This window comes from Mus musculus, chromosome 7 (assembly GCF_000001635.26).
Source record: "Mus musculus strain C57BL/6J chromosome 7, GRCm38.p6 C57BL/6J".
In the NCBI taxonomy this organism is placed as follows: domain Eukaryota; kingdom Metazoa; phylum Chordata; class Mammalia; order Rodentia; family Muridae; genus Mus; species Mus musculus.
Window position 1 is genome coordinate 139,504,753 of NC_000073.6, and position 13,219 is coordinate 139,517,971.

At 48.5% G+C, this 13,219-nt stretch overlaps 1 protein-coding gene across 5 annotated transcripts in view; it reads left to right on the forward strand.

Moving 5' to 3' along the window:
• Window positions 1-13,219, forward strand: part of Inpp5a (inositol polyphosphate-5-phosphatase A) — a 190,579-nt gene that overhangs the window by 115,679 nt on the left and 61,681 nt on the right. For all 5 annotated transcript variants that reach the window (XM_030242333.1, NM_001127363.1, NM_183144.3 and 2 more), the window contains exons 5-6: window positions 6,656-6,719; window positions 11,879-11,982. In XM_030242333.1, coding sequence (XP_030098193.1) covers window positions 6,656-6,719; window positions 11,879-11,982 — 168 coding nt within the window. The remainder of the gene's footprint in view (window positions 1-6,655; window positions 6,720-11,878; window positions 11,983-13,219) is intronic.

Consider the following 13,219-nt stretch of genomic DNA (forward strand, 5'->3'; position numbering starts at 1 on the left):
TTAGGACAGCACTGTCCACAGGCTCACACGCAGTGGCTACCCAGGCCTATGATGTGACCACTGTGCTGGATAGTTTTGCGTAAACTTGACACAAGCTGGAGTCATCAGAGAGGAGAGAGCCTCAGTTGAGGAAATGCCTCTCTAAGATCCGGCTGTCGGGCATTTTCTTAATTAGTGATTGATGTGGGGGGAGGAACAGCTCTTTATGGGTCGTGTCATCTCTGGGCTGGTGGTCCTGGGATTTATAAGAAAGCAGGCAGAACAAGCCAGTGAGCAGCACTCACCCATGGCTTCCGCATCATCTCCTGCCTCCAGATCCCTGTCCTGCGTGAGTTCCTGTGCTGACTTCCTCTGATGACAGTGATGTGGAAGCATAAGCTGAATAAACCCTTTCCTCTCCAAGTTGCCTTGTTGTATTTCATCATAGCAATAGTAACTCTATCGAGACAGCCAGCTTAACTGTCTCTATGTTCCAGGTTTGGTGGAGCCCACTTGTGGCTGCCAGGCTTTCTAGCTTGCTCCTGGGCTCCTATTCATCTACCTTTCATATTCCGCTTAGGACCACCTGCCTAGGGATGGCACTGCCCACAGTGGACTTGTGCCTCCTGCATCAATTAACAAGCAAGAAAGCGCTCCCACAGACAGGCCTACAGGCCTGCCGGACTGAGACAGTTCTTCAGTTAAGGTTCCCTCTTCCTAGTGGCTCTAGTTGTATCAAGTTGACAATAAAAACAAACCAGTACTCCCTTACACACACACACACACACACACACGCACACACACACACACAGCCCAGGTGTGTCATCCTCATAGGAACCCTTAGGCTTACTTACCCTGCCCATCATTGTCCACACCCTCAGGGTATGTGCCCCTCCTACAGCCCGCCTTCAAGCCTGTCTTGTGCTGTTTTGGCTGCTCCACGCTATGGTAATGTGAAATGTTAACAGGCCTACTAATCTGGTGGAATTTATTGTAGTCCACCATGAGATATTAAGTGGCTGTTGTGTGTAGTGTTTACCCTCACTGTCAGGATGACTTGTGCTTTGCCCTGGCAGACGGGGCCCTGCCCTTCCCAGGCTGCCTAATTGGAGATGCAACAACCAGGAGCTGTGACAGGGTTCAGCACCCCATGTACAACATGCCAGCTCCCATGGTGCACGCTTTATAAAATGCTCCTTAATTCAGGGACAGAATATCATTAACTTTGTAAGTGGATGAATACAGTGGACAACCAATTTAATTAACTTCTAATGTCCGCTGTTGGATGGGAGATGGAATGAAATTATGTGTACATCGCTTGGGCCAACGGCCAGCCTGGATGGGGCTTGGTGCTGGGGGTCAGGGGTGGGGTGGGGGAGCGGCTTTTTGCCGTTATCTCCTGTCCACCCCTAGAAGCCCGAATGTGTCAGCTCTCAGTTTGTGTGGGTTACAAAGGAGGACACCCTGTGACAGTGACATGCTAAATGCTGCCTTTCCCACGCCCCCCCCCCACCAAGTAATGCTAGGGAGACAGGCAGTAATGCTGTCTCATCCAATTAGATTGGCTGCTCGTGAGTTTATTATACAGGGGAGGATCAATAAAGCTCTACATTGATTGAAACGAAAGCTTTGTTTCATTTATTATTGTTTATAATCTAATGAATGTTCAAATAACTTTGCCCTGATTTATTACTCAATCTGTTAAATTGTTTTAAAGCCAGTACACTCAGGGCTTACCTTTGGGGTATGGTCAAAAAAGTACTTTTTGTCAGAAGCTGTGCTTTAGGTCATCTTTGCGACTTCAGCAGACAGTTGAGTATACCAGGCAAGGCTGCTCAGCCAGCGGGACCCTAAGGGTATTGTGCTGATGGACTTCCTCCAGGCACTAATCACATCCCTGCCCTCGGTGGACAGACTGAAGACAGGCAGGCAGCGGGGTATGCAGCATTTCGAAGGAATAGTGGGGTGCTGGGTTGGGCTGTGCTGCTTGGAGGAGATAGTGTTTCCATGGAGATGTGGAAAGCTGGGGCTCCTGTGAGAATCACCTGGGAGAGGAGAAACAAGGCGTGTCATGACCCCAGTGGCAGAGACCTTGGCTAGCCCATGCTTCCTGGCCAGCAGTGCTGGAGCCCCGTGAGTGACAGGCATGCTGATTTGTGTGAGCGCACAGGGCAGAGGGTATGTACTTAGAGGAGGCTGGCGGACTCCTGGCTGCAGAGGAACCTACGGGGGCAAACCCATTTGGAGCTGATGGCTTAGCGTTGGCAGAGAAAGGAAATTAGAGATAGACAGTGGGTCTATGGTCCATCAGATTTGTAGATGAATCGGAGATAGGTGTTGAGGAGACAAGAGGCAAAGTGGGGATGCTGGAGGAGTTAGGGAAAGACCATACTTCCCAGGGCAGCAAGAGGGGAGGAGGGATAGCTACATCCAGAATTGGAGAGACTTGGGTTCTGGGAGACCAAAGGGGGATTGCGCAACCACCAGAGGACCTTTTAGAAAGGGCCAGTGCAATGCATGTGACCTCATCAACCAAAGATGGAGTGAAGGCCACCCTAGAAGGAGGAAGATAAAGACAGAAATGAGGAAGAGGAGGAGGAAGAGGAGGAGGAAACTCCAGAGAAGAGAGTGTGATACCCTAGGACTCAGCAATAAAAGTGCAAACCTGTCATCCTGTCATCAGTAAGGAGGCTGATGCAGGAGACAAGCCTGGAGTGTGTGAAAAGACCCTGTCTTTAAAAAGGAAGAGAAGCAGGAAGGAGGACAGGCATGTGTCTGCATTGCTGAGGGAAATGTCTGTTTGATTTGCAATTTGAGCACCATTGAAGAGTTACGACAGAGTAATATTGTGGTGGTGAGAATAGAAACACACTTGGAAGCAAACTTTTATTTTTATAGCAAAAATACTAAACATAGTATTAGCAAGCAGAATTCTACAGGATAGGAAAACATGCTAAGATCAAGTTGGGTTATGCTCAGAATGCAAGACAGGCATATTCATACAGGAGCCTCTATCGGGGGTTAATCCTGAGAGATTGTGTGCCCCTAATGGCTGCATAGTGGAGTGAGGGTACCTCCTCTCCTTGGGATGAGGCATCTGCCAGGTGTAGGGGAGGTATATGTGTTTACTTCTAGGGAGGAGTAGGGGAGGTAGGGGTAGTTGAACCTACTACTCATGGTCTATTATTCTGTCAGTTCTAATCTGGAATACCTAAGATCTCTGGTTGCAGCCCTAAAGATTACTTATTGTTGTATCATACAAAGCTTTTTTTTTTTTTTTTTTTGTTCATAGACTGATTTTATTTAAAAAAGCAAAAACGTGGAGCTGGAGACGCTTTATCCATAGAAACAGTATGGTACAGTCTTAAGTGAGGTACTGCTTGCCCGATTCTGTATCACCTTTAATGAACACAGTTGGCCTATGCAGAGAAGACCCTGGTCTTTCTGCTATGGCCTCATGATCCAATGCTCATCCCTCCCAGCAGTGGTCACAGCACTGGCACCTGAGAGGCCTCCCCGGATGCATGCTGGGTGCTTTCAGTGCTGTGCCCACAGGGCCGTGGAAGCTGCCCATCATTGTCACAGGGCATCTGGCCACAGGGAAAGCAGGCTGTTCCCACCTTAGGATCACATGTAGGACATGCTTGTGTGATCTCCTCATTCATAGGATTTGTGAGGCAAATGGCACTGTCGAGTACCTCTGTTGATGGATCCATATGGCTTGAGTTTAGGACTAAGCCATTTCCTGGAAGAGTGAGCCACACACAGGAGCCTAGGTTAATGGTGTGTTCTTTGCTGCTGATATCTCAACAGAAATGATAGATTGCTCAAACCAATTTGTCACATTTGTTTGAGAATACACAGTGATAGAGGTGTTTCTAATTAGTAGCTTAATGTCTCTTCTGTGTGGGCTCCTGCTCTAGACCAGGAGACTCCCAGGCTTGTAGGTGGCCATATCAGGAGAACAGCAAAGCATATTGCTTCTTCTCTCTGCGTTGAACTTGCAAACAGTAGTTGGCCACTGTTGTTCTGACTCTCCTGTGTATGCAAGCTGGGCATACCACTGTTACATTCAACGAGTGGAGATCTGTGGTTGGCTGCACCCTCCAAGTCTGGATTGTGTCTGTGAATTGCTATACTCCTCCTGAGGCTAGAGTATATCTGGTTGGCTGCACTCGCCCTGAGGTTGTGTGTCTGTGGATGGCTCTACTTCGATTGAAATTGAAGTGTGTTTGACAACACTGCCATTGTGGCTGATGGTGGCTGGCAAGCAGGTCCATTTGACTAACTAGATCTCCTGTGCACACTCCCTGTCATGAACCCACTTGGCTAGGAGTCTGGACTCTAGGCCAACCTTAGTATAGAGACACTGAACTTGTCGGGAGTTCTGAGTTTGCCACCCTGGCCTTGAGGGATAGCAGGGCTCTCGGCCAACACTTAGAGCAGTGGCAGAAACACAGTAGAGGGTGGCTGCTGCTGCTTATTAGCAGAAAATTAATAAGCACTGATGACAGGTTTATAAATATGTAAAATGTATTCTAATTGTTTATAGCAGAAGAGGCAAGGAGTCAATACTCCACGATGTGCAAGGCATACTATCAACATGCTCTGTGTTCAGGGACCTTCTGGTGGCAGCCCACAATACACCACCACCCAGACCTTGTGCCCTGTGATGGATGGAGTCCTGGCTGTATTGATACAGTGGCGAGAACCCTTGAAAGTTGGTTTGAACTTTGGCTTTGTATATTCACTAGAGCTAATAGTGGAGTTTCTGATTCTAAGAACTGTATTTTGATGTATTCATTGCAGTTTATCTCCATGTTTATCATAAACTCACAATATCATGCCAGCCTTCTCATATAGGAGGCAAGGCTTAGTGTTCAAAGTAGCCTTCATTACGCTCTCTTGTCTCTCTTCGCCTGGGGCAGAGAGAGAGGCATCCTACACAGGGCTGTGTATCATGTGGGCCTGGAGCAGGTGTTAGGTTCATGCTGAACTCAGTCCTCCAATGTTCTCTTCTGGCCCATAGAGGAGGCTGAGTCCCTGCATCTATATGAACCATGGTCTTTTCTACTGATGCAACCTCAAGAAGGTAAACTGAAGGCTGGCTCCTTCCAGGTTTGTCTGCTGTGAAGGTGCCTTATTTTCGCATGTCTGGGCAGAGGAACCTGTGACTCAGTGGGTCTGGCTGGACCATCCACAGAGCAGAGGCATCTTCCTGCCACAGTACAAATGGGGACAGAGGATGTGAACCAGGAGAGCTCTGGAAACTTCTGGAGTCAAGGGTCGGTGTGATGAGCAGAGCACCTTGTGAAGGGGTGTCTGGCAGGATGAGGGAGAAGGAGAGGAGTAAAGGGAAGAAGCCCAGACTTCAGTGGACCCTGGATCCTGGGACTGAAAGTGTGGAGTGAGCTGTGTGGGAAAGCAGAGGGCTGGAGGATGATCAGTAGGTCTCTGGGGATTAAGGAGAACAGAAGATGCCATAAAGAAAGAGTGGGATGAAGCCTTGTCCTACCCTACCCTTGAGGCCAGTTTGATTTCAGGAAGCAGGTAGAATTCCACATACTCATATATCAGATGGGGTCCAGTTTCATGAGGATGTCATATGAGCAAACCTATATACCTGGCAGCTGAAATACAAGGCTTGATTGGCGTTTCCTGCATTGGTAATCAGGGTTTTGTTGGGTGTGGTAGCCAGGGGCAAAAGTCTACACCGAGCAGTATTACAAAAGAATTTGAGCGTTACCTTTGAAAGGCCAAAAATGCCATCTGTGCTGCTAGCAGACATGGCCTTGGCCTCCTACTTTCCTGTCCTTGGGTCCAGTGGCATGTGTAGATCAGGCTCTTCCTATGTGGCTGCTGAGGAAGAAGGACCGATCCCATCCTTGTGTGGGTATTGGGCTGGGTCACCAGATCCGTTCCTTTGTAGACCCTGAGCTGGGGGACAGACCTTAGACTTTATGGGTACTCTGGCCAGGGGGAAGCAGACTGTTCCTGTGTGAACACTGAGTTGGGGTCAGACCAGCTCTGTGTAGACATTGAGGTGGGGACCAACCAGATCCATCCTTATGTGGACTCTGAGCCAGGGGACTAAATTGTTCCTGTGGGACATTTGTGGTGGGAATTGACTAACTTGTATACATACTTTGGTTCATATTATTGAAGCCATTTCTTTTCGGACTCCATTCCTCTTAACAGTAAATCCCCGCTGTGCCTGTGCTGTGGTCGTAGCGTAGATGGCAGTGGGTGTGAAGCTGTGGGATCAGATGAGTGAAGCCTGTGCTGTGGTCGTAGCGTAGATGGCAGTGGGTGTTAAGCTGTGGGATCAGATGAGTGAAGCCTGGGAAGACGAGCCTTGATCTCCTGGGATACCATGAGAACGTATGCAGCCTGGAATGGTGCCACTTGGGACAGCACCACTGTGAGGAGACTCAGGGGCTGTCTGCGTGGTGGTTGGATAGTGCTGCCCAGAGCTGACTAGTTCACCTCTGCACTGTGCTGGCTGGTGGGTGCTGGTGGGTGCTGGCCTGCCTGCAGCCACCTCTGCCTCAGTGCTGGGACTGAGTGACAGTTTGTCTCCTCTGCTGTCCTTGCAGAAGCTCCTTTTGTGGCTGAGCACGTCACACAGTAGACAGCCCATACTGCCCTGACTCTGTGTTTGTCTTTCCTCCTACAGGCACTAGGAAGCTTTTATTTTCTTCACGAATCCTTAAAAAACATCTACCAGTTTGACTTTAAAGGTAAGACTCCATGCCGGCTGCCATGATCTGTTTTTACAGCCCATCCCTTGGTCTGGCCTCTCCGGGTCCCTCTAGCTCTGTTGTCATGATTAGGCCTGCATGGTCTGGGTTTGCTGCCACTTGCACATCTTGAAGACCTGGTACCCTGGCCTCCCTGAGGAGAGGTGCCCCTGGCCTGCCCTGCCCATCCTGGGTCACATGCCAAAGCCCCTGCTCTTTCCTGCCCATCTCAGTGGGCCCCAGCTCCCTTACCAGACTCAAGGGACCCAGTGGCCCTTAGAAATGTGAAAAAACGAATGGCGTAGGAGGATTGCATGTTTTAGAAACAGAAGTAGACATACTTGTGGTGGAAATTTCTGGCTGTCATTTAGTAAGTGGTGCTGGCCCTGGACTGTTTGAATGAGCATCACTGCTGATGTTGCTCTTTACACAGGGCATCTCTGTGGAGTCTTTCAGGATACCTGTTACCTCAATGGAAGGGATTTCCCCAGGGCCCCATTCACCTATTTCATGTTATTGTTTCTGTTTTAAGTGAACCTTCTTGGACTCCCTGCTGGACTGGGGCCAGATCATGTCGCTTGGAAAACACACTGAGTTTGTGACAATTGTGAGGGTAGCTGGTATACAAAATGATCTCATTCATTTAAACTCTTGGTTCCTAGCTGGTGACTCAGTTTGGGATGGGTAGTTGTAGAGCCTAGCTGGAGGATAGTGGGTCACTGGGGCATAGCATTGAGGTATATCCCAATTCTGATTCCTGATCTCTAGGTGTGAGCAGTTTTGCCATCAGAGCCTCAAGCCATCCCTGACGCCACCCCTGCCACCACTCCTGCCAAGGCTTTCTACTGTGATGTATTGTACTTTCAAACCCCAAGCCAAAATACTGCTTTTTAAAGTTACTTCTTATCATGTATTTGTAATGAGTGGAGTGACCACTTCCATCGGCTGCTTCAGATTCACTGTTGGTATTTACCCAAAAAGCTTCGCCTAGGAGACGGGGAACTGTCTTCCCTGCATGGCTCTAGCACCCTGACCTGCCTTGTGCTGAGCAGGATTCTTGCCAGCCGAATGGTGTCCCTTCTGCAGGTGCTTCTCACCAAGCATGTGACCAGGAGGAGGTAATCAAGACTGCTTCCCATGACCCTATGGACATTAGGTACCAGTGCATGTCCCCAGCAGTGATGTTTAGACGTGGACTATTCCCTTCAAAGCTAGGGTAAGACACAGTACCCAGGAGGTCTCTGAGTTCGAGGCCAGCCTGGTCTACAAGGTGGTTTCAGAACAGCCAGGACTACACAGAGAATCCCTGTCTCAGCGGGGAAACAGAAGAACATCAAACTCAGGAGATTCTGAATCCATAAGAAACCATTTGTATACACATTTAACTACTAAATGAGGTCAGTCATATTGTGCTTTGCTAACACACAGTTCACTGTCAGACTTTAACCCAGGAGCCTCTTGTTGCCAGTAGGGGCAAAGCAGAACCAGTGTGGGCATGTGCTAAGCATGCTTCTATCCAGGGTAAGACTTGACTCAGCAAATATAATGGTCCAGCCTGGTGGCAGCTGGCACTCATGGAGCCTACAGGGTCATCTCAGGGTAAGGTGGGCACATAGTATTCATAGTCCTGGCTTGATGTGAGCTATTGCAAGAAGTCTAGATTTTGTAAACATCCTGAATAAAACCAAGAGTTAGTAACCTAATTTGGAAAAGTGAGAACCTAGTCAGAATTTAAGGAGTCCCTGAAAGAGCAGCAGAGGATAGAGGGGACTTCTACTTTCTGGTCCAGTAGACAATGTTTGGAAGGCTTGGTGTCCATTCTCAAAAATGCAAGCAGAGCTGCTGGTTTTGGATCCAACAGGAAATAAGGACACAGGGCAAACCCATCCCCCAGCAGACATGTAGGTACAGGGGCATGCTCACCGAGAGCAGGCATGCTCTGGAACTGCAGCTGGTGGGCATGCATGTGTAGCAGGAGTCAGCTGGGCCCCTGGAGGCTGATGTGGATGAGCTTGGAAAGGAAGCTGCCCCATTCTCATGTGTCTGAGTTTTAATTCTAAGAGTTCCAAGGAGATCTCATAGTCAAGGCCAGGTGCTCCCTCCCCCTTCACAGGGCCTGCCTTCAAGGAAACCAAGTCCCCAGCTAACTGGGCTCTCAGAATCCATCTGGCCAAGAGAGTGACACTTAACTCCAGCTTCTAGCCCTCTTGCTTTGTGGGATGTGGGACTGCTGAGTAGTGGAATGACCACAGCCTGGTGCAGACTTAGTTGAAGATAAATGTTGTTCTGACTCTGTGAGAAGATGCCTCCCTGGAAATCCTCAAGCAGCAGAGGCTAGCAGGGGTGGGAGATTGAGTGTCTGACACTATAGCCATAGGGCACGTGACCTCAGCCCCACAAATCTGTTTGCTTCTTTGATCCAGTGGCTCATATTCTGTCTTCAGCAACATGCTAAAGACATAAAAATCAAGCTAATGAGATAAACCAAGTCTCTGACACAGACTCAAATATGACAGAGATCTGGAGCAATTGTACTGGGAATTAGAAGCAAGTGTGGTCAGTGCACCCAGGACTGAGGTGCAGGAAAGTAGGAAACAAAATTCACCATAAATGGAAAAAAAGTACAGATTGGAGGCAAATGAATGGTATTACATACAGGAAATCAGAGAGAATTGGTTCTTAGAGAAGATCTATTAAAGTGATCAACTGTTAGCCTTATGAACCAAGAACCGAAAAAGAAAGAAACAGAGTATTGATAACAGAAACGAGTAAGAGACCACTGAGAAGTGATTAGGGACCACTACTGATAACATGGTAATATCAGAATATTATAACAAGCCTGTGCCTATAAGCTGTGCTTGTAAGTTTAGTAATACAGTGGAACTGTTGTAGGGATATCACAATCTGAATATTTGTACAAGGGCTTTGCAGCTGGAAATACCTACAACTGTGAATGAAGTTAAGTCAGTGGTAAACCTTCTGAAAAAGCCTGCCAGGCCCAGGAGGGCTTCCTGGTGAATCTACTGAGGGAAACTACAATCTTCTCTACAAAGTTCCCAGGTCCAAACCAAGGAGTACCTGGACCTGCCCTGGAAGGCCAGCACTGCTTGAATCCCAAAACCAGACCAAGGCATTGGAAAAAGGGAGAACGGCATACTACTTCATGAAAATAAAATGTAGACGGTCTCAGGAAGACAATAGCAATGTGTAAGAAGAGGTATACACTATGATTGGGGTTTACATCAGCCAATAAAATTGCTCACAAGGCAGAAAACATCATGACAGGGTCAATAGAAACAGAAAAAGCATATAGCAGAATTCAGCAAATGCTCGCAGCAAACTAGGAATCTCTATCCTCCACTGGACAAGAGAATCAGCTACAACCCCCTCCAGCATGCATCAGAGTCAATGAGAAACTAGAAAAATGAATGGTGTGTCATTATAGAGGAATGCTGGTCAGCCACCAAGAGAAGTAAGCAGGTGAAAGATGCTGGTCTAGGGGCTTTGCACCGTAGACTCCAGCTGTGACTATCTGGAAATGGCAGAGCTCTAGAGACAGAGAGCGTGGCTAGATGGAGTGCAGTGCTGTGTGAGTGTGCAGGACCTTCTGGACAAGGGACTGGTGCATGTCGTTCTGTAGCAGTGGGTACACAACATTTGTCTGCATTTACCAAAACCCATAACACTGCAGCACAAAAGCAAAGCCTGAATGAAGGACACTGGACTTCAGTGGGTATCACAGTCTATGCTGATGTGCACAAATGCACATGTGAGATCAAGCACATACACACACGTGGGAAGGGCACATTTGCAGTCTTTATTGGCTCTGAAATGACCTTTTAAAGATGTGCCTTCCCACCCCAGTTTCTTTTTCCTTCCAAGTGAGGGAGACACTGCCTACCCACCCCCAGGTGCTATGTTCTTGCTCTGCTAAGGCCTTTTCTCTCCGAGTGAGGGAGACATCACTGTTCTTTGCAGTGAAGGTGGTGGTGCTGGCTTCAAAGCCCAGCTCGCTCAAGTCCTCTATCTATTATCTGCAGGGATCTGGGGAATAGAGTAGGAGGCCCATGTGCATTGAGCTCAGAGTTGACCTAGGACAGCTCCTCTGGGCTTTCAGGTTCCTGTTACAGTCATCATGCACCATCAGCACAACCCACACATGATCACAGACCTGAGTGGGAACCCCTGGCCCTAGCTATCTCCTTAGAATTGAAGCTTTGTTTTTGCCTGGGTTCACCATCTACCTATTTATGTCTGGAACAACATCTCTCAGCCAGCTCTCGTGGCCCCATTCTTCTCGATAGTATGGACAGCACTCCAGACAATGAAAGTCCTGCTGCTCCTAGAATTTAAGGACATGTTAATGTCTGGGCAGCCGCCAGGCCAAGGCTAGTCTACAAGAACCTGCTTCACAACCCAAGAGCTTTTGTTTTTAGCTTGAAATATTGGGGTGCCGGGGCTGGTAACATAGGGAACAAGACTTTCTGCACTATGACCTGGTCTTGGAGGCCAAATGTTGTTTGAACCTTCTGGCACCTTGCAGGGCCAGCACTTCTCTTGTCCGGCCAGTGAAGGCTCTGAGAAATACATTCTCATGCTCCTCAGGCATCACTGAGGGTGTGGGGCACTTGTCCATAGCAAGGACCTCCCTCGGGCCTGCCTGTGGGAGCCTGCCATACTTCTGTCGGTAAGGAGGGGTAGGGTAGCCGCTAGAGGGGCAGGTCTGAAGGATGCCTGCCCTAAGTCTCCGTCTACGTCTCGTGTGAAGACTCTTCCTTGGGATATGAGTGATGTCGTTCGTGTGTGAAGAGGAAATCAATGTTATTAAATAAATTCATGTGGAGGTCTGAGTGAATGGTAATTCCACAGCCCTCTTAAATATATTCACGGCTTTCAAAGAGGGTGCCAATTAGCCCCTGTAAATCTACAGGCTGGGAGCTCTTAGGGGATAATGAAGTAGAGTGTCAGGTTCCAGGTCATGGAACAAGAATTTATGAGTCACAGGCACCTCTGGAGCAGCAGTTGGCCTCTTGCCTGCTTGGAGGCGCCATGTGACCCAGGGGCTGCTGTGGTAGGCTTGGCACCGCCCAGGAGCATGAGGCTAGTTGTTAGGGTGTACTGATGGAATTAATTCACGGCCTTCTGTCTGTCTTTTCCAGCTAAGAAGTATAAAAAAGTCACTGGCAAGGAGATCTATTCGGACACTTTGGAGAGCACACCCATGCTGGAGAAGGAGAAGTTCCCACAGGACTACTTTCCTGAGGTGTGTGAGGACGGTGCCTCCTCAGCAGCGCACTGATTGTCAGAATGAGTGAGTCAGAGGCCATGTAGGTTTGGACTGCCCTCTACTATCAGCAGTTACAGTCAGCTGTCACACTGCAGGGCTCTTTCCTTGGAGTTCAAGGTGATCTGAACTACCCTGAATAACAGCACCGAGCACGTAAGAGCTCAGGTTCTATTGTCACTATGCTGAAAATGTCACTTCCAGACAGAAGAGCCATTCCCCAAAGAGAAGGAAATGTCCTCATTCTCTTGGGCTGACCCAGTGGCTTGGAGTCACTCTGTGCCTTGATGTGCCATGTCTTATGTGCCGTGCTGTGCAGGTACTGTTCACGGTAGGCTTTCACCTTCCTTGGGGTTATTGGAGTGAGAGCCAAGTCCCAGCCAGTGAATACGCGGCAGCTAACAGAACTGGTGGCTTAATGATACATCATGCCAGCAGTTGTACCTGCTTGATAAGAGTTTGGAAATTCAAAAGCCAAAAGCTACTTTTTTGACTCTACTCAGTTGAGTAGCTTCCTTCAGGCTTCATTTGGCCATCTTGCCCTGACTCATGTGTTGAGGTACAGTAGGTGTCAGATGGCCTGGCTGGAAGTAGGAAGAACAAGAGTTGGTCCCTGACAGCCACTGGCAGTCCACACGTGTCCCACCTTTGCCGTGGTGTTGGGGCTGTCCAGCCAGTCCCAAGGGCTGTTCTGTGGTTCCCTCTCATAGGTAACTGCACTGTGTAGTAGTTCACTTGCTCAGAGCTAGGGCTTTTTGTTTGTTTTGTTTTGTTTTGTTTTGTTTTGTTTTGTTTTGTTTTTAAGCAAGGTCCCAACTTCGTTAACTTGCATTGCAATTGTGCCTTGAATGAAGGGATCATGGCTGCCTCTTATCAGCTTGTGGCTTGGCTTCCCCATCCATTGTCCACAGGCCAAGGATGGCTCAAATCTCTTTCCTCTTCTGGCTCAGGTCTATCCTGGCTCAGTTTTTTGGCCCCTTTGCTTCATGCCTCCTAAGTGTCTCCACCCTTAGGAGGGTGGCAGGGAAGGTTCCAGCCATCTGTGGTTCATATGTAATGACAACTGAATTGGAATGTTGCTGACCCCCACAGAAGGACCCCATGGACATTGTTGTTCCCACGGCAAAGCCACGTGCCAACAAGTCAGCTTTAGAGTCTAGTTGCTGCTCAGTTTCTGCTTGCTTAGGACTGATCCCAGTTACTCCAGAGGTGTCTT